Raw genomic sequence first — 21,174 nt, 5'->3', positions numbered from 1 at the left:
TTAACTTTTCAACCAATTATAACATGAAACATCATGAACACTGGCATACTTACTGAGCGTAAGGGAGGGATCGCTGTGTCACCAGGACCATATCAGAGAAAGGGATTCGAACGGTAAGTTCTTACAAAAATCCCTTTTTCTCTTTCAATGGTCCTGGTGACACAGCTTCACATTGGGACGTTCCAGAGCCGGTCCTTTTGGGTGGGTACGCTCAGGTCTGCAGTTCTCATCACTGCTCGCCCGAATGATGCGTCCACCGACGCGAACTCATGGAACCTATTGAATTTGGCAAAAGTATGAACAGATGACCAAATGGCAGCCCTGCAAACCTGCTCAGCTGTTGCCCCAAGTCGAACCGCCCAAGAGGTGGTAACCGACCTGGTGGTATGCGCATTAATCCTGGCCGGTACAGGCCTACCAACTTTAGTATATGCGAACGCAATAACAGAGCGCAACCACCTATCAATGGTCTGCTTAGAAGCAGGCCAACCAATTTTGTGTATGTCATACAAAACCAGTAAAGTATCAGTCTTTCTGACACTCTTAACTCTGTCCACCTAAACGCGCAAGACGCGCACAACATCCAAATTCCTCAATTTGTCCCTTTTCCTAGAACCCTCTGGGGGTTGAAACACAGGCAGAACCATCTCCTGATTTAGATGACAAGCAGAGACTACTTTTGGTAAAAATCTTAGGGTACTGTCCGAAAGACAGCCCTATCATCATGACATATAAGGGAGGGAGACTTGTAGAACAAAGCTCCCAACTCCAATACTCTTTTTGCTGACGCCACTGCCAACAAAATACCAGCTTCCCTGTAAGGAAACTAAGGTCAGCCAACCTTAACGGCTCAAAAGGCGCCTTTTTAAGGTACTCCAGAACCAGAGATAATTCCCCTGGCGCTACTGGTTGCTTGTAGGGAGGTTTCAATAGAGAAACCCCCTGCAGGAAGGTCTGACTTCCAGTATTAATGCAACCCTTCTTTGGAAGGAAATTGACAAGGCCGAGATATGAACTTTGAGTTACTGAAGCTTATCCCAGAGGAAAGTCCATTCTGTAAAAAACTCCAACAATTTTAGCCATTTTAAATCGGGATGTGTGTGATTTCTATCTTTCACACCATTGAATATAGGTCTTCCAGACCCTATAATAATTTACAGAAGACTCTCTGGCTTTAATCATCGTGTTAACCACCACCTCTGAGAATCCTATATTCCTCAAAATGGTGGTTTCAACAGTCAGGCCATCAATATTAATCAAGCTGAATCCAGATAGTTAAACGGTCCTTGTCTTAGACGGTCTGACCTCAGAGGTAGACGCCATGAGTCCACAGAGAATCTCTGAAGCCTCGAGTACTAGGACCTCCTTGGCCAATCTGGGGCCACTAAAATTACTGGAATTGTCAGGGCCTGTATCTTTTTCAACACTCTTGCCAGCATTGGAACTGGTGGAAAAACATAAAGAGAATTCCCCTCCCCGGGGATAGACATGGCATCCACTGCTTCTGCCAGTGGATCCCTCATCCTGGCATAAAACCTGGGTACCTGATGGATGAATCTGGATGCCATCAGGTCCCCCTCCAAGGTTCCCCACCTCCATGTAATCTGGTGGAATACTTGTGGGTTCAGGCTCCATTTCCCTTTCATCAGCTCCTTCCTGCTCAGGAAGTCGGCCTCTATATTCTCCACTCCTGGTATGAATATTGCTGATAATGCTGGAACATTCTGTTCCGCCCACAATAAGATTAGGGGCACCTCCCACATAGCCAGCTTGCTGCGTGTGCCTCCCTGGTGGTTCAGATACGCCACAGCTGTGGCGTTGTCGATCTGAATCCTTAAAGGGAGCCTCTGCAACCTGTCTCCCGCTAGAGAAAACACTTTCCACACAGCTCTCAGTTTCAAGATATTGATCGGTAAGGCAGATTCCTATGGAGTCCACAAACTCTGCAGACGCAGGTCCAAGACTACTGCCCCCCCCAGCCCCTGAGACTGGCGTCGGTAGTGACTACCAGCCAGCTCCAGGACTGCAGTGACCGACCCCCACTGAAGGGAGTCCACGTCTGTCCACCATTTCAGGGAGGCTCGAGTTTCCGAAGACAGCACTATCTGTTCGGATTTCATGGTCTGTGTGATTCCTGACCAAGCCTTCAAAATATTCCACTGGAACACCCGAGAGTGGAACCTGGCAAACTGCCGCGTCTCGAAAGACGCCCCCATCTTCCCCAGCAGCTTGAGGCACCTCCATACTGATGTGCTCAGAGAGCTGAGAATCTCCTGGACTAAGGCAACCAGATCCCTGGCCTTTGCCTCCGGTAAAAATACCCGATGTAGATGGGTAACCCGAATGACCCCCAAGAATTGGAGTCTCTGTGACGGCACCAACTGAGACTTTTGTAAGTTTAAAAACCAGCCGTGAGCCTGCCAAAAACCCAATGGCTTTTGCCAAGTGACTCTTCAACATGTCTGCTGACTCCGCTCTGAACAGCAGGTCGTCCAATATGGGATCACAGTGTTTCCCCTCAGTCGAAGCACAGCCGCCATTACAGACATTATCTTGGTGAATACCCTTGGCGCTGTGGCCAGGCCGAAGTGCAACGCCTGGGATTGCAAGTGCATGGACTCCTATCTCAATAGAGCCTGATGTCCTGGGTGAACAGGAACATGAAGGTACGCGTCCTGGACATCCATGAACGCCAAAAATTCTCCCTGGTCCAGGCTTCACAGCACTGACCGTAGAGACTCCATTTTGAAATGGTCTACCCACAAATGGATAATTAACAACTTTAAATTGAGAATCGGTCTGAAAGACCCGTCTGGTTTGGACACCCGACACAGAGTGGAATAAAAGCCTTTTTTTTTTTCCATTCCGCTCTGGGGACCGGGAACACCACACCCTTCTCTAAAAGAGAATGAGCCGCTCCCAAGGGAGCTGTACGGAGCCGAGCCCCTTTTGGTATTGGCGTGGGAATGAATCTTCTTGGAAGAAGACCCTTAAAGGGAATTCTGTAACCCTGGGTTATAATTTCTAACACCCAAGAATCCCGGTCTAACAATGCCCATGCGTCTTTGAACAGTGTCAGATGTCCCTCCATCTTGACCACCGCCGGGCAAAACCCTTGGCAATCATGCAGATGGTTTGTCCTCTCCTTTGTGTTTGGTTTCTTATGAAAGGAACCAAATTTAGACTTTAGGACCTTTCCCCTGAAGGGCTGCCCTCGGAAAGACGCACCTCCTCTAAGGGAGGGCCGCAAGGCTGGCCTGAAAGCAGAAAACCTTGATGTCTGCTTGGCTGCAGGGACTGGCAGGAAAGTACTTTTGCCACCTGTGGCCTGCTTAATAATCTCTTCCAGTTCAGAAGCAAATAACAGCTTTCCTTTAAAAGCTATTGACTCTAAGGCTTTCTTAGACACATTATCTGCCTCCCAAGCCTTAAGCCAGAGCACTCTCCTGGCATTTACAGACACTGTGGAAACTCTGGCAGCCATTTTGAGAGCTTCCTCTCAGACTCCAATACATGCTCTGCAGCCGTTTTTAAGCTTCTCTGCAAGCAATAACACACAAGGGTCAGCGTGTAAAATAGCGCACAAATTTCTGGCCCACACGATCATGGCCTTAGAGACCCAGGCTGAAACCATCAGAGGGCGTAGGGTGTATCCCACCCCTTAAAATAATGCTTTGAGGTTACCCTCCAGCTTTTTGTCTGCGGGGTCCTTAAACGCTGCTACCCCTTGTACTGGTAGCACAGTGGCTCCACCTGAGGTCTTGATACACGTGCCACAGAAGCATCTACCACTGGGACTTTTTTCCAGAGGTCAGCATGCGCCTCAGGCATGGGGTACAGGCTTAGAAATCTTTTAAGTATCTGAAGCCTTTTCTCAGGGGTTTTTCAGGCCCCTATGCAGGGAGATATCAGATTCTTTACGCTGTCTCATAAAAAAAAGGGATTTTTGTAAGAACTTACCGTTCGAATCCCTTTCTCTGATATGGTCCTGGTGACACAGCTCAACACTGGGATGTAGGAGGGTCCGAAGGAGCCAGGCACCTATCCTAAAGCTTTAGAGGGTAGGCTCCTCCCCTACTGCATCCCTGGACTCTTCAGTTCAATCTTTCAAAGCCACTGGAATACATTAACTCAGTACAAACGCCTGCACATATTATATGGGTACTTGTTTCCTAGAACGGCCACAATCGTGAGTGATCGTGGCTCTTAATTAAGGGACACGATCCTCACGATGTGGCCGATTTTTTACAATTTTTTCCATTTGATTGACAGAAATCGGGTCAATCGGTCGGTCGCGACCAATTAAAATCGGCCGCGATGCGACCGACCGATTGACCCGATTTTTCCATAGACTTCAATGTTAAAAAATCTTTTAACATTGAAATCGGTCGGTCTTGTGCCATTATAATGGCACAAGATGAGATGGACTTGATTAAGTCCATCTCACATAGGGAAAAATGATAAAAAAGGTGAAATGGGCCAATAAGACCCATTTCACATTTTTTATGTGCCCGCCATGACCCCACGATAGACGTGAACCCGAAGCGTGGCGAGCGCAGCGAGCCCGCGAGGGGCGGCGGTGCGCGTCCTCCGACCTTTTCATTTCCCTACTATCCACTAGGGCGTGGAGTGAGAATATAATAGTGTGGCGAGCGCAGCGAGCCACCGAGCCCGAAGCGTGGCGAGCGCAGCGAGCCCCGCGAGGGGACGCGTATACCTGTGAAGTTAGACGCGTCCCCTCGCGGGGCTCGCTGCGCTCGCCACGCTTCGGGCTCGGTGGCTCGCTGCGCTCGCCACACTATTATATTCTCACTCCACGCCCTAGTGGATAGTAGGGGAATGAAAAGGTCGGAGGACGCGCACCGCCGCCCCTCGCGGGCTCGCTGCGCTCGCCACGCTTCGGGTTCACGTCTATCGTGGGGTCTAGCACACTTATTAACATTTGGGGGGGCAATTTAAACAAATCTGGTGTAAAAAAAAAAAAAATCGGGTGAAAAATCGGCAGATCGGATCGGTCGCATCGTATGCGACCAAATCGCATGCGATGCGACCGATCCGATTTTTTATCTTACGACCACAACGATCTAAATCGTTGTGGCCGTTCTAGGAAACAAGTACCATTATATGCACATTTTATAACAGAAAACTGTTAACTTTTAACCATTTTAACATGAACATCATGAAACTTCTGGCATACTTACTGAGCGTAAGGGAGGGATCGCTGTGTCACCAGGACCATATCAGAGAAAGGGATTCGAACGGTAAGTTCTTACAAAAATCCCTTTTTCTCTTTCAATGGTCCTGGTGACACAGCTCAACACTGGGACGTTCCAGAGCCGGTCCTTTGGGAGGGTACGCTCAGGTCTGCAGCTCTCAGCACTGCTCGCCCGAATGATGCGTCCTCCGACGCGAACTCATGGAATCTATAGAATTTGGCAAATGTGTGAACAGATGACCAAGTGGCAGCTCTGCAAACCTGCTCAGCTGTGGCCCCATGTCGAACCGCCCAAGAGGTGGCAACTGACCTGGTGGTATGCGCATTTATTTTGGCCGGTACTGGTCTACCCACTTTGGTGTATGCAAAGGCTATCACAGACCGCAACCACCTAGCAATAGTCTGCTTAGATGCAGGCCAACCAATTTTGTGTACGTCATACAATACCAACAATATGTCAGTCTTCCTGACACTCTTCACTCTGTCCACATATATGCGTAAGGCACGCACAACATCCAAAGTTCTCAACTTGTCCCTTTTCTTAGAACCCTCTGGGGGTTGAAACACAGGTAGAACTATCTCCTGATTTAAATGGAAGGTAGATACCACCTTCGGTAAAAACTGAGGCACTGTTCTTAAAACAGCCCTGTCATCATGAAAAATTAAGAAGGGAGATTTACATGACAAAGCTCCCAATTCTGAAACTCTTTTAGCAGATGCTACTGCTAACAAAAACACTAGCTTCCACGTGAGAAACTTAAAGTCAGCCGACCTTAAAGGTTCAAAAGGTGCCTTTTGAAGGCATTCCAAAACCAGTGATAGATCCCAAGGTGCTACTGGTTGCTTGTATGGAGGTTTCAACCTGGATACTCCTTGTAAAAAGGTTTGAATTTCCGGCAAAATGGCTATCTTTTTCTGGAAATAGATGGACAAGGCCGAAATCTGCACCTTCAGTGACTGAAGGCTTAGGCCCGATGAAAAACCATCTTGTAAGAATTCCATCATTCTTGATAGCTTAAAATGAGATGTATGAGTCTTTCTTCTCTCACACCATCGAATGTAAGTCTTCCAGACTCTATAATAATTTGCCGAAGATACAGCTTTTCTGGCTTTTATCATAGTCTGTACTACTGCCTCAGAAAACCCTTTTCTTTTCAAAATGGTGGTTTCAATAGCCAGGCCGTCAAAATCAATCGATCTGAATCCAGGTGATTGAATGGGCCTTGTCTTAGAAGGTCTGGTCTCAGAGGTAGACGCCATGAGTCCACAGACAACCTCTGAAGCCTCGAGTACCAGGATCTCCTTGGCCAATCTGGGGCCACTAAGATCACTGGAACCTTCTGCCCCTGTATTTTCTTCAGAAGTCTCGGTAACATTGGTACTGGTGGGAATGCATAAAGGAGATCTCCCTGCCAGTGAATAGTCATGGCATCCACTGCCTCCGCTAGTGGATCCCTTGTTCCGGCATAGAACCTGGGCACTTGACGGTTGATCCTGGATGCCATCAGGTCCACATCCGGAGTTCCCCACATCGAAGTGATTTGGTGAAACACCTGAGGGTGTAAGCTCCATTCCCCTTCCTTGAGCTCCTCCCTGCTCAGGAAGTCGGCTTCTATATTCTCTATTCCTGGGATGAATATAGCCGATACAGCTGGAACATTCTGTTCCGCCCATAGGAAGATTCTGGATACCTCCCACATGGCCAATCTGCTGCGTGTACCTCCCTGGTGATTCAGATACGCCACAGCTGTGGCATTGTCGGTCTGAATCCTCAAAGGGAGGTTCTGTAACCTGTCTCCCGCCAAGGAAATCACTTTCCAGACAGCTCTCAGCTCCAAGATGTTGATTGGTAACGCTGATTCCTCTGCCGTCCACAGGCCCTGAAGCCTGAGATCCAGGACTATTGCCCCCCAGCCCCTGAGACTGGCGTCGGTAGTTACTATCAACCAGTCCCAGGCCTGTAATGACCGACCCCACTGAAGGGAATCTACTTCTGTCCACCATTTCAAGGATTCTCGGGTGTCCGAAGACAGCACTATCATCTCGGATTTCATGGTCAAAGTGTTTCCTGACCAGGCTGACAAAATGTTCCATTGGAACCTCCGAGAGTGGAACCTGGCAAATTGAAGCGTCTCGAATGACACCACCATCTTCCCCAGGAGCTTGAGGCACCTCCATACTGAAATGCTCTGAGCCCTGAGAATCTCCTGGACTAGGGTGACCAGATCCCTGGCCTTTACCTCCGGGAGGAATACCCGATGAAGATGGGTGTCCAGTATGACTCCCAAGAATTGGAGCCTTTGTGACGGTACCAACTGAGATTTTTGCAAATTTAAAATCCAGCCGTGAGCCTGCAAAAAACTGATGGCCTCTGCCAAGTGACTCTGCAGCATGGCTGCTGACTCTGCTTTGAACAGGAGATCGTCCAAATAGGGTATTACTGTGATTCCCCTGAGCCTCAGCACCGCCGCCATTACTGACATTATCTTTGTGAATACCCTTGGCGCGGTTGCTAGCCCAAAGGGTAACGCCCGGAATTGTAAATGCAGGTCTCCTATGGCAAACCTCAACAAGGTCTGATGCTCCGGGTGTATAGGAACGTGCAAATATGCGTCCTGGACATCCATGGACGCCAAAAATTCTCCCTGGTCCAGACTCAGGAGTACTGACCGTAGGGACTCCATTTTGAAATGGTCTACCCATAAATGAACATTTAGGGATTTCAAATTTAGTATTGGTCCGAAAGACCCGTCTGGTTTGGGCACCAGGAACAGCGTGGAGTAAAAGCCTTTCTTCCACTCTGCCCTGGGGACTGGTGTAACCACCCCTTTTTTCAAAAGGGAGTGAGCTGCTCTCACAAGAGCTGTACGCAGCCGTGCCTCCTTTGGTAAGGATGTGGGGATGAACCTCTTCGGAGGCGGCCCTCTGCAAGGGATTTTGTAACCCTGTGTTATAATATCTAACACCCAGGCATCCTGGCCTAGAGAAGCCCAAGCGTCCCTGAAGAGTGTGAGACGCCCCCCCACTTTTGTCACTGTCGGGCGAAGCCCCTGACAGTCATGTAGAGGGTTTATCCTCTCCTTTTGTGGCAGGCTTCTTGTGAAAAGAGCCAAATTTTGACTTTTGTGTCTTGCCTCTAGAGGACTGAAACCTTCCCCTGAAAGACTGTCCTCGAAAGGACGCACCACCTCTAGGGGAGGGCCGAAAGGACGGCTTAAAAGCAGAAAATCTGGACGTCTGCTTTGCTGAGGAGGCCGGCAGGAATGTACTTTTGCCGCCCGTGGCCTGTTTTATAATCTCCTCTAATTCGGTACCAAAGAGTACCTTTCCTTTGAAGGCTAATGTTTCCAGAGCCTTCTTGGACTCATTGTCTGCTTCCCAGGCTTTAAGCCAAAGCACTCTCCTGGCATTAATGGAGACTGTGGACACTCTGGTTGCCATTTTAATAGCTTCCTCCTCTGCTTCCACTGCATATTCTGCCGCTGCCTTAATCTTTTCTGCAAGCAGTAATGCTCCAGGGTCAGCCTGCAGCATGGTGCATAATTCACCAGCCCACTCTATCATGGCCTTAGAGACCCAGGCTGAAGCAATAAGGGGCCGTAAGGTAAACCCCACCCCTTCAAAGATAGCTTTGAGGTTTCCCTCCAGCTTTTTATCCACAGAATCTTTAAAAGCTGCACCGCCCTGTACTGGTAATACAGTAGCCTTGGACAAACGTGCCACTGAAGCGTCCACAACTGGGACCTTTTCCCAGAGCTCCGCATGAGACTCTGGCATGGGGTACAGACTAAGGAATCGCTTAGGCATCTGAAGCCTCTTATCAGGAGTTTTCCAAGCCCCTTCTAACAATTCCTGTAACCCCTCATCTGAAGGAAAAGTAACAGCCTCCTTCCGCTGTCGCTTAAAAACACCTTTAACAGGAGTCTTATCCTCCACAGACAGCTTTAAAGCCTGCTTCACAGCTACAATGAGATCCTCTATACCAGCAGCAGAGTTCTCTTCCAAATCATCACCCTGATCCCAGGGGATGTCAGTATACTCTCCTTCCTCTTCATCTACCACAGTAGTTAAAGCATAAGACCTTCTAGGGGTCCCTGCCACATCATCCATTTTGTCCAGCATTTCACTGAACCTGTTGATCCCTTTAGCAGTATCCTGCATCACCTGAATCAGCGCAGGATCTGCCTGGGTAAGAGGCAAGGAGCCAGACGACTGCTGAGATGATGGCATAGGTCTCTGTGATTCTACCAGCCCATCACTCTGCCTGTCCAAAAGCTGCACCAAAGCGTTTACTGACCTGCCTAGGGCCCTGGCCCACGCAGGTTCCATCTGCTCTGCCCTATGGGGTTCACTGCCCATGGGTCTCACATCAGCGCAAGTAATACATAAGCCCCCCTTGGCCATCTGCTCAGGGACAAACTTTTGTGTGCAAACATTGCACGCGCTCAGTGCACTAAGGGCTCCCTCCCCCAAAACCACAGCCTGATGCTCAGACATGATGCAAGTGATAAATGTATATCTATCAGTATACACAGTGCAAACAATGTACAAGCGTTTATACAGAGGCAATGCACCCAGTCACTTATCTGTCTGTTGGTTTCAACTGCGGGGAAGCGATGCCCAGGAAATCCAAGTCACTCTGCCAGGATCAGTAAGCCAGCTCAGCTCCGCTGCAAGCGTTCTGAAAGGCGCCAAAGTCAGAGTGAAGGAAGAGACCACAGGTCCCTGCTGCTGCGGGGTCCGTGACCTTTTGGCGCCAACCACCCCCAGCCAGCCGCTCCTTAGGTAGGATTTCCTAGTTCCAGTGTCTCCCCCTCAACTGGGGATCACTTGGAACATGCCTGTCACAACGCTGCTGTCCTCTCATCTAGGAGCTCAGCGTGTAAGCTCCGCATAAAATGGCCGCCGCCATCACGGAGCGCCTGTCCCCCATGATCCCCACCTAAATGTGGAGCCGGTTTCAGGGTACTCCGGAGCCCAGGCAGCCTCTTAGAAAAGGCTATAAGCGCTGCACAGGGAGACCAGACAGTGTCTCCCCTGTGCACAGTGAGCTGACAGGACGCGCTTCTGTCAGCTCCTGCTGCGCTAGCAGTGTGAGGATTCACTGTGAGAATCCTCACACTGTGCCTACCTAGCTAGGGTGAAAGTTAATAAAACAATAAAAATCCCCTAACTACTCTAATTCTTCGGCTGCTCCTGCAGCCCTTTAGAATAGCACCCACTCCAGTGGGCACCTAACACGAACTGAAGAGTCCAGGGATGCAGTAGGGGAGGAGCCTACCCTCTAAAGCTTTAGGATAGGTGCCTGGCTCCTTCGGACCCTCCTACATCCCAGTGTTGAGCTGTGTCACCAGGACCATTGAAAGAGAAACAACCTTTGCAGGAGTTTATCCTTCACAGACAAATTTAATGCCTGTTTAACAGCAGTAATAAAATCCTCTACCCCTGAGGCTGAGGACTCTTCAGAAATATCACCCTGGTTTGGTTCTGTGTACTCTCCTACCTCATCAGCAGCTAATAATGGCCCTGAATAAGACCTTTTTTGGGGGTCCCCACAGAATAACCATAAAACTTGTGCAACAAGTAATTTAAACCTGCTGATTCCCATAGCAGTATCCTGCATGACCTTAATCAGTCAGGATCCGAGGCAAAGAGCTAAAAGACTGCTGAGAGAATGGCAATGGTCTAGGGAAGGTACCAGCCATCACTCTGCCTGTCCAGTAATGCACCAAAGCATTTTCAGACCTGCCTAGGGCTTGGCCCATGCAAGTTCCGATGTACTACCCTCTGGGGTTCACTCCCCATGGGTTTCACAGCAGCGCATATAAATACATAAGCCCCCCACAGGGACAAATCTCAGTGTACAACCACTGCAAGCGCTCAATGCATTTAAGGCTCCCTCCCCCAAGACCACAGGCTGTTGCTCAGACCTGATGTTCTCAATTAACACAGTCCCAGCATTAAAAGTACAAGCATTATATACAGAACCAATATACTCAGTTCACTTAGCTTTCTGTAGTCTTCAGAATGGGGAAAGCGATGCCCAGGAAATCCAATCACTCTGTCAGGATCTGTAAGCCAGCTCAGCTCCGCTGCAAGCGTTCTGAATGGCGCCAAAACAGAGTGAGGGAAGGGACCAAGTCCCTGCTGCTGCGGGGTCTGTGACTTTTGGCGCCAACTACCCCCAGACAGCCGCTCCCATTGTAGGATCTCCTTGTTCCAGTATCTCCCCCTCAGCTGGGGACCACTCGGAACATGCCTGTAACAACACTGCTGTCCTCTCATATCAGGAGCTCAGTGTGTAAGCTCCGCATAAAATGGCCGCCGCCATCACGGAGCGCCTGTCCCCCATGATCCCCACCTAGCGTGAAGCCGGTTTCAGAGCGCTCCGGAGCCCAGGCAGCTTCTTAAAAGAAGCTGTAAGCGCTGCACAGGGAGGCCAGACAGCGTCTCCCTCGTGCACAGTGAGCTGACAGGACTCGCTTCTGTCAGCTCCTGCTGCGCTAGCAGTGTGAGGATTCACTAATGAGAATCCTCACACTGTGCCTACCTAGCTAGTGTAAAAGTTAATAAAATAATAAAAACCCTAACTAGCTCTACTCCTTCGGCTGCTCCGGCAGCCCTTTAGAATAGCACCCACTCCAGTGGGCACCTAACACGAACTGAGGAATCTGGGATGCAGTAGGGGAGGAGCCTACCCTCCAAAAGCTTTAGGATAGGTGCCTGGCTCCTGCGGACCCTCCTACATCCCAATGTGAAGCTGTGTCACCAGGACCATTGAAAGAGAAATGAAATTTTGAAATTTCACCTACACTTTGTTTTAATTCCTGTGAAACACCTAAAGGGTTAACAAACTTCCAAAATGCTGTTTTGAATACTGTGAGGGGTGCAGTTTTTGAAATGGCATCATTTATGGGGGTGTCTCACATACAAGTCCCTCAAAGTCACATCAGAACTGAACTGGTCCCTAAAAAAATCAGTGTTTGAAATTTTCTTGAAAATTTGAGAATTTGCTATTCATATTTTAAGCCTCCTAGTGTCCAAAAAAATTAAAAGGAGGTTGAAATAATGATGGCAACATAAAGTAGACATATGGTCTTTGTTAGTTATTAACTATTTTGAGTGGTATGATTATTTGTCTCACAAGCAGAAAATTTAACATTTTGCAAATTTTGGTATTTTTCACAAAAAAACACAGACTGTATCGACCAAAATTTACCACTAACTTAAAGTACAATGTGTCACGAGAAAACAGTCTCAAAATCACTGGGATAAGTAAAAGCAATAAAAAGTTATCCCCACATAAAGTGATACATGTCAGATTTGAAAAAAAGGGCTCTGTCAGGAAGGCAAAAACAGGCTGCGGCGGTAAGGGGTTAAACTATGCTAGATTTTTTGACCTGACGAAAGATCAACATGGGGATTGAATGGGGTGGATATCGAGTTGGGAGCAAAGCCAAAAAAAAGTAAGCCGTTAATCAGCAATCAGTTTAATTATATAGATTTGTACTACATTGCCAATATTCAGAAATGCTAATAATGCCAACAGAAAATAGTCCCACATTTTAAAATATTGCAGTAACAACGCCATCTACCAAGGACATAACTACCATGGGTGAAGGGAGTGCAACTGCTATGGGGCCAGAGCTGAGAGGGGCCACCTTCCCTGTCACAGTTACATGTGTTATATACAGGGTGTAGCTACCATAGGTGCAGGGAGTGCAGCTGCTATGGGGCCCAGAGCTGAGAGGGGCCACCTTCCCTGTCACAGTTAAATGTGTTATATACAGGGGTGTAGCTACCATAGGTGCAGGGGTGCAGCTGCTATGGGCCTAGAGCTGAGAGGGGCCACCTTCCCTGTAACAGTTACATGTGTTACATACAGGGGTGCAGCTGCTATGGGCTTAGAGCTGAGAGGGGCCACCTTCCCTGTCACAGTTACATGTGTTATATACAGGGGTGTAGCTACCATAGGTGCAGGGAGTGCAGCTGCTATGGGCCTAAAGCTGAGAGGGGCCACCTTCCATGTCACAGTTACATGTGTTATATACAGGGGTGTAGCTACCATAAGTGCAAGGAGAGCAGCTGCTATGGGCCTAAAGCTGAGAGGGGCCACCTTCTCTGTCACAGTTACATGTGTTATATACAGGGGTGCAGCTGCTATGGGCCTAGAGCTGAGAGGGGCCCACCCAGCCTTTCAAAGTAATGTGTTATATACATTGTTTGCCATTGGGTGGTACACAGGGGCCATAACAAATCTTTGCTATGGGGCCTACAAATATCCAGTTACACCCAGGGCCGGCTCTACCATTTGGCAGCTTTAGGCATCTGCCTAGGGCACCAGGATCTGGGGGGGCGCCACCAAGGCTGCCTATCAAAAAATCATGGCTATCTATGAGGAATGAGCAACTTCTAAAGCCGTGTACACACGGCAGCGATAGGGGCTGCTATCGCTGGGAATATGGTCGCTGGCGACCATATTGCCAGTGAAGGGAGTGTGCCCCGGCGATAGCCCCTTTCTAATTGCTGGTGGCAGGAGCTTTGCTCCTGCCACCAGCTGATTACCTCTGCGGCACTGTCATCAGAGGTTTAATTTTATCAGCGACCATCTTTGGTCGCCGATAAAAAGGGGGCATTGAGCGATATATCGCCCTGTGTGTACGCACCTTTAGACCTCACCAACATACTTTTCCTTGAGGCATACTTCCCTACTTTACTGCCCCCTCCTCCTTGTACTCTGCTGTGGGTGTCAAAAGGAGATCTCCAGGGAAAGCAGTGGACTTGGGGGGGGGGGGGGGGGGGGGGGGGCATTAGCTTAAAGATTTGCCTAGGGTGCTGAGAAGACTTAAGGTGGCCATACACACGCAGATTTATCTGCAGATCTGTCTGGTTGGAACAAAATCCTGGTTATGGATGAGAGCAAATGACAGTTGACCATTTGCTTGGAAATGCTGGAAAACTGCCAAACTGTCACTCATCCATAACCATGTTTTTGTTCCAACCAGCCAGATCTGAAGATAAATCTTACTAGTGTATGGGCACCTTTACACTGGCCCTGGTTACACCACTGCTATCTATCCCCTCTGAGGATCTCATGGTTAGTACATGTGAAAAATAAGTTGTGCAAGGTAAATGAGATACTCACCAGAAGAGTGTGCCAGGTGCAGCCGCAGTAACAGGAAGTAAATGAGTCTTGTTATCCCTCTGAGCTTTTCCATGGAAGCAGCTGAGGCGATGCAGAGCTCTCCCTTACATACAGGACACAGGGCAAGCCAGCAGCAGAGCGATGCAGAGCTCTCCCTTACATACAGGACACAGGGCGAACAAGCCGGCAGCTGAGCAACGCAGAGCTCTCCCTTACATACAGGACACAGTGTAAGCCAGCAGCTGAGGCGATGCAGAGCTCTCCCTTACATACAGGACACAGGGCGAGCCAGCAGCTGAGGCGATGCAGAGCTCTCCCTTACATACAGGACACAGGGCGATCCAGGAGCTGAGGCGATGCAGAGTTCTCCCTTACATACAGGACACAGGACGAGCCAGCAGCCGAGGAAATGAGCGTGGGCATCTCAGTGCTGCACTAACCAGCTGAGGCCAAGCTGTTATATGGGAGAGAAATTCCAGCTGCAAATCTACTTTCACTTTCACTGCAGTTTGTGCTGAATGATTTCCTTACTGGGGAATCCCCATTGTTCTGGTATAACAAGGAGGAGGGAAGGGAGTCTGCAGAAAAAAAAAAAAACGATACACAGGGCTGGCTCGAGCCTTATTTTTTAGGTAAGCAAACATAGGTTTTAGCGCCTCTCACTGCGGATATTGTGGGTGGAGCTAAATGTGGGTGGAGTATCAACTGATGCTTAAAAATAGGAACAGCGCGCACCAGAGACGCGTGACAAAAATTTAGGATGTGACCAGGGCAGCCAAGAGGTATGCCAGGCCCTGGTAAAATTTTGGGGGCGTGGCCACCTCCAGTGATTAGGCCATGATTAGTGTGAAAACACACTATAAAGTTGAGAGGGGAGTGTTACTGTCGCCCCCCCCCCCCCCTCAGCCGCAGCAGCACACACCTACAGCATGTCACTGTCAGTAAGACACTCATGCTGAGCCTGCTGTCAGCCCAGCACATGCTATACATGTGTGCTGCCGCTGCTGAAGGGGGGAGAGATAGAGGGGGAAGGGGTGGGACCAGGGCCCCCGCCGGGGCCCTCCAGCAAGCCTGGGCCCTGGGTGTGACCACATAATAGTACCAATTCACATTACACCACACCACACAGTAATGTCACTTAGACACACTGCGCCAGGTAGAGCCCCTTAGACACACTGCGCCAGGTAGAGCCCCTTAGACATACTGCTCCAGGTAGAGCCCCTTAGACACACTAAGTCAGGTATAGCCCCTTAGACACACTACGTCAGGTATAGCCCCTAAGACACACTGCATCAAGTAGAGCCCCTTAGACACACTGCCCCAGGTAGAGCCCCTTAGACACACTGCGCCAGGTAGAGCCCCTTAGACACACTGCGCCAGGTAGAGCCCCTTAGACACACTGCCCCAGGTAGAGCCCCTTAGACACACTGCGCCAGGTAGAGCCCCTAAGACACACTGCGCCAGGTATAGCCCCTAAGACACACTGCGCCAGGTATAGCCCCTAAGACACACTGCGCCAGGTATAGCCCCTAAGACACACTGCGCCAGGTATAGCCCCTAAGACACACTGCGCCAGGTAGAGCCCCTTAGACACACTGCGCCAGGTAGAGCCCCTTAGACACACTGCGCCAGGTAGAGCCCCTTAGACACACTGCGCCAGGTAGAGCCCCTTAGACACACTGCGCCAGGTAGAGCCCCTAAGACACACTGCGCCAGGTATAGCCCCTAAGACACACTGCACCAAGTAGAGCCCCTTAGACACACTGCGCCAGGTATAGCCCCTAAGACACACTGCACCAAGTAGAGCCCCTTAGACACACTGCGCCAGGTAGAGCCCCTTAGACACACTGCGCCAGGTAGAGCCCCTTAGACACACTGCGCCAGGTATAGCCCCTAAGACACACTGCGCCAGGTATAGCCCCTAAGACACACTGCACCAAGTAGAGCCCCTAAGACACACTGCGCCAGGTAGAGCCCCTTAGACACACTGCGCCAGGTAGAGCCCCTTAGACACACTGCGCCAGGTAGAGCCCCTTAGACACACTACGCCAGGTAGAGCCCCTTAGACACACTGCGCCAGGTAGAGCCCCTAAGACACACTGCGCCAGGTATAGCCCCTAAGACACACTGCACCAAGTAGAGCCCCTTAGACACACTGCGCCAGGTATAGCCCCTAAGACACACTGCACCAAGTAGAGCCCCTTAGACACACTGCGCCAGGTAGAGCCCCTTAGACACACTGCGCCAGGTAGAGCCCCTTAGACACACTGCGCCAGGTAGAGCCCCTAAGACACACTGCGCCAGGTATAGCCCCTAAGACACACTGCACCAAGTAGAGCCCCTTAGATACACTGCGCCATGGCCAAGAAAAAAAAATTATGTCTCAAGAATGAAAATATCCCATTGTATGTAGGAGGGACCACAGCAGGAAAGACCTGTTGAATAACAGTGACTGTGTTTGATTATCTGCTGTGTTGTGCCACAGGAATTCTCTAATTGGCTGATCCTATGTGCAGGAGAAAAATAAATAAAAGGTGCTAGTCCACCTCCAATAGGCACTGTACTAATTATCCCTTTATTCTGCTACAGACTGCTGCTCCCAAAAACTAAGGTGCTGTTCCTTAGTAGACTGATACCGTTTTCAGATCGCAAATGCAGGGTCGCCCCGGGACTTTGAAACGGTTCAGTCCCTGTGCGACCCTGCGTGTGCGGTCTGCTCAGATCTCCTCTATGAACTGGCGATATTGCCGGTTTGCTAACATCATCCAGCGTCGCGGCAGAGCATTGGCACTTCATTGGGGCGGGGGGGAGGGTGAGGAGGCAGCACTTAGAGCTGCTCCAAGAGCTTCCTCCACCATAGTGTGAACGGGAAATGGATCGCTCGAGCCGTTTAACCCGTTCACACCGCACAGCAACATGGCAATGAACCCGTAAGAACCCTGCTTTTTACCCAGTTGAGATTGCCGTGTTGCTACCGGTTAGCTGTAACCGGTAACCTAACCGGTAACTCCTTTCACATCGCACTAATTTCCAGGTCGAACCGGCAAAAAAATGGCTTGTACCCAGTAATTAGGTGCGATGTGAAAGGGGTATCATAGACATAAAAAATACAATTTGGAGCGCTGTCTGTGCAGAACAATGGTACTAATAATATACTAATATAGAACATTGAATAAAAATTAATTGTATTTATTAAATCTGATTTTATTGCAATTATTCATTAGCCTATCTTGGTGAGGCGATAAAAACATTCACAATTGATGCAAACAAAATCATATTTAAAAAAATTGCATAAGATACCCATGCTGCACTTCCTGTGCACCCCGCAGACTCCATTGGCGCTGGCTCCTCCAAGCCACTGCAGGGTCTGCGGCAGCATTGTTATGCCACTGGAGCAACACCTCACACCCCCCTTGGCAGTTTTCCCTCTCGCTTTTCTTCAGGCCCAGCACTATCTGTTAGTTGGATTGGAAAAATCCGGTAGATACCATGGGGGACATTTACTAAAGGAAATTTGTAAAAAATAGGTGTATTTGTATCCAGAAATACACTTATTTTTGACATTTACTATCCCGAAAATACGGCAATTCGTATTTGTATTGAAAGCACATCAATACGACTACGAATTGCCGTATTTTCGGGATAGTAAATGTCAAAAATAACTGTATTTCTGGATACAAATACACCTATTTTTTACAAATTTCCTTTAGTAAATTTCCCCCCATGTTTCAAAATTTTACTTTATCAGGTCGAGCGATTTCAACAATTTATAACTGCTTGCGGGAGGTAATTTATTCAAGACAAATCTACAAATTTGGCTCCCTGGCTAACTCAGCTAGAGCTTGTGCACTATTATTACCTTATCCGGCCTATATACCATGTTTTTATATACAGTATACTGCATAGAGCTTATTTATCTCCCCATAGAAGATTCTTGATAGGAGACTCGGATAACTAATATCTGTCTGCTGATTTCTATAATTGCCCAATTATCTGTAGATTCTGGCTTCAGGTTACTGACTATCCCACAACTAGCTTGGTTAACTATATCCCGATATCACCAAAATGGGCCTTATTTTTATACTTCCCCCTAATACTCTTATAACACATGGTGGTAAACGTCTTCTGTTGGCCATTGGTGCAGCAGCCTGTAAAGCTATCTTGCAGATTTGGTTGCAGCCTCTTCCTCCCCCACTAACGCTTTTCAAAGCTAAATTACATTATCTATTTAGAATGCAATGGGTTAGGGCAGCGGTTCTCAAACTGTGGGTCCTGACCCCAAAATGGGTCCCGGCCTTCTGAGCATGGGGTCACGACTCCATGTTGCTGACCATCAGGCTAATGACTTTTCTAATGTCAGTCAGTGATTCAAGGGCAGGTATTCAATGCTGTTTGCGAGTGGTGACAGCGAGCAGGTCTTCCTGCTCGCTGTCACCACTCACCCTGACAGCATTCAACACAGCCTCCGCATCCGCCAATTCCCCCTCACTCCGTTTTTTGAGCGAGGGAGAATTGGCGGATGCGGCTCCAGAAGCAGCGAGACTCGCGGCTAAAAACTGCGAGTTTTCTGCAGCAGCCGTGGGTCTCGCTGTTTTGGGGAATTCTCGCCGTCCTCTGACGGTGAGGATTTCCCCACAACGTTGAATAGAGTGAGCGGCCGGCGCAGGGGTTAAACAGCGAGGATCGCTGGTTTTCAGCAATCCTCGCTGTTTAACCCCTCGCTGCGGCATTGAATACCCCTTAAAGAGTCTGAAACATCTGTTGAACTGTCTGTTATTTAGACTTCTCCCATCACTCTGTGCCTCCACAATGCTGCCATGTATGTGCTGTCTGCTGACTACACCTGTGATGTGATGGGTTATGGTATATTAGACTCCTCCCATCACTCTGTGCCTCCACAATGCTGCCATGTATGTGCTGTCTGCTGAATACACATTTGATGTAATGACCTTCTGCAGTAACTTACTGGGGTCCTGGAATTATTTTTATTGTCTAATGGGGTCCCATAACAAAATAGTTTGAGGACCGCTGGGTTAGGGTTATTTTGGATAAAGAAATGAAAGTAGAATTTTTTTAACTTATGTGGGAAACCTGCTGTATATAGCACCCGTATCTAATCCTTTGACAACAAAAATTGATGTCAGCCTGAAAAATTCATCAATACTAGCTGCAAATGATCCTCCAATCCATTTAGAATTTGAGGGAGAATAAAGTAGGATTTTAAATACTCCATGGATTTTTCTCACGGATGGGGGTGGAGGGCGAAGCTCCAACTATTTAAAACTTGGACTATCAGGACATTCACTGTAAATCTTGTTATTTTGGTGTCTGCATGGAGATAATAATTTGTGTTGTTGGTGTGTAGACTTTGTCTTTCAACTACTGTTCTTTTGTATTATTTGATAAACTGTATGTACACCTGGGGGATGCAGTCAAAATCCAGACGGTCAAAATCCCGACAGGGTCAAAATCCCGAATGGGTCATAATACCGACAAGGACAAAATCCCGACATTTAAAATCCCGACAAGGACAAAATCCCGACAAGGTCAAAATCCCGAATGGGTCATAATACTGACAAGGACAAAATCCCGACAAGGTCAAAATACAGACATATAGAATGTACAGATGAAACAATCAACATGACTTTCCGTCAACAGGTCGCAAGGTCGACATGGGTTTAAAAAAAAAAAGTAATGGTGTTTGAAATACCGCTCATGTGTTGATTAAATTGTTCTTAGAATATTTTTGCCTTTTTTATATGTTTACATTTTTTGTATTTTTTTAAATATGGTTTTGTTTACATCTATTGTGAATGTTTTTATCACCTCACCAAGATAGGCTGATTAATAATTGCTATAAAGTCAGATTTAATAAATACAATTTATATTTATCCTGTGTTCAATCTGCTGATCCAATGTGCACAGGGCCGCGCATCGAATCGGATGGGATTTCGAACACCTGCGATTACAGCCGATTTTACCCTATTTCGAACAGCATCGGGCAAAATTGCCCAAAATTGCACTAGTATATGGGGGCTTTAGTTATCTCCTAGCGCCGACCCTTCCTTTGCAATAAATTGGGACCTGGTAGCATTGACCTGGCTTACCCAATTATAATAAACCGTGACCCAGGTTCTTCCCAGGACCAACCCTGCAAATTAGCCGGGTTAGATTCCTGGCTCCACTTATACCCCTTTCACACCAGGAACAAACCGCGACTAGCAATTAGGGATGGCCATCGGCCATCGATGATTCCAAATCATCGATGGTTCATGGCCGATGTTGAATACTTTTGCCATCGATGGGGGAGAACCAGATGGTAGTAGTAGTAGTACGTTTATTTATGGTTTCCCTCCATCGATGTAACAACGATGTTTTGCTTTTTTTTTCTTCAAAGTTCAGGGACTCGGAGGATAGCTCTGCCCCACGACACCAGTGAAGTCCCGCCCCTCGTGTTTTGATTGGCCCACAGGCCAATCAATCAAACACAATGGATGACCTTCGATATGTAAAAATATCGATGGCCGTCCATTGTATAGTTTAGCACTATCGATGGCCAGTTGCAGAATTGCCATCGATAGCAATCATCGATGGCAATGGCAACGATGGCCCTCCCTAATGGCAATCATACATTACCAGGGAAGCCCAGGAACAGAGCATTTTCTCTCTCATGGAGGAGTCAGGCAAACAACCAGTTAATCTTACTGACGTCTCACTTTCACTTTCTCTTTCTCACCTTGTTACTCGCCTTCCGCCTGGTAACTGAAGGCTGTATAATTGATCCTTCAATTCCCCTAATATTGTCAGCTGGCGG

At 48.3% G+C, this 21,174-nt stretch overlaps 1 protein-coding gene across 2 annotated transcripts in view; it reads right to left on the bottom strand.

Annotated features, from left to right (window-relative positions):
- Positions 1-14,909, bottom strand: part of LOC146036280 (major histocompatibility complex class I-related protein 1-like) — a 28,618-nt gene extending 13,709 nt beyond the window's left edge. The window contains exon 1 of one of the 2 annotated variants that reach the window (XM_083160197.1): positions 14,361-14,909. In XM_083160197.1, the coding sequence (XP_083016323.1) occupies positions 14,361-14,433 (73 nt within the window). In that variant the 5' untranslated portion in view covers positions 14,434-14,909. The remainder of the gene's footprint in view (positions 1-14,360) is intronic. The other variant, XM_083160196.1, reaches the window with a different exon arrangement.
- Between the last annotated feature and the right edge of the window lie 6,265 nt (positions 14,910-21,174).

This window comes from Crinia signifera, chromosome 9, assembly GCF_055691185.1.
Source record: "Crinia signifera chromosome 9, ASM5569118v1, whole genome shotgun sequence".
Taxonomy (NCBI): Eukaryota; Metazoa; Chordata; class Amphibia; order Anura; family Myobatrachidae; genus Crinia; species Crinia signifera.
Note: the sequence above shows the minus strand (reverse complement) of the source record. Positions and strands in the feature narration are given on the sequence as shown.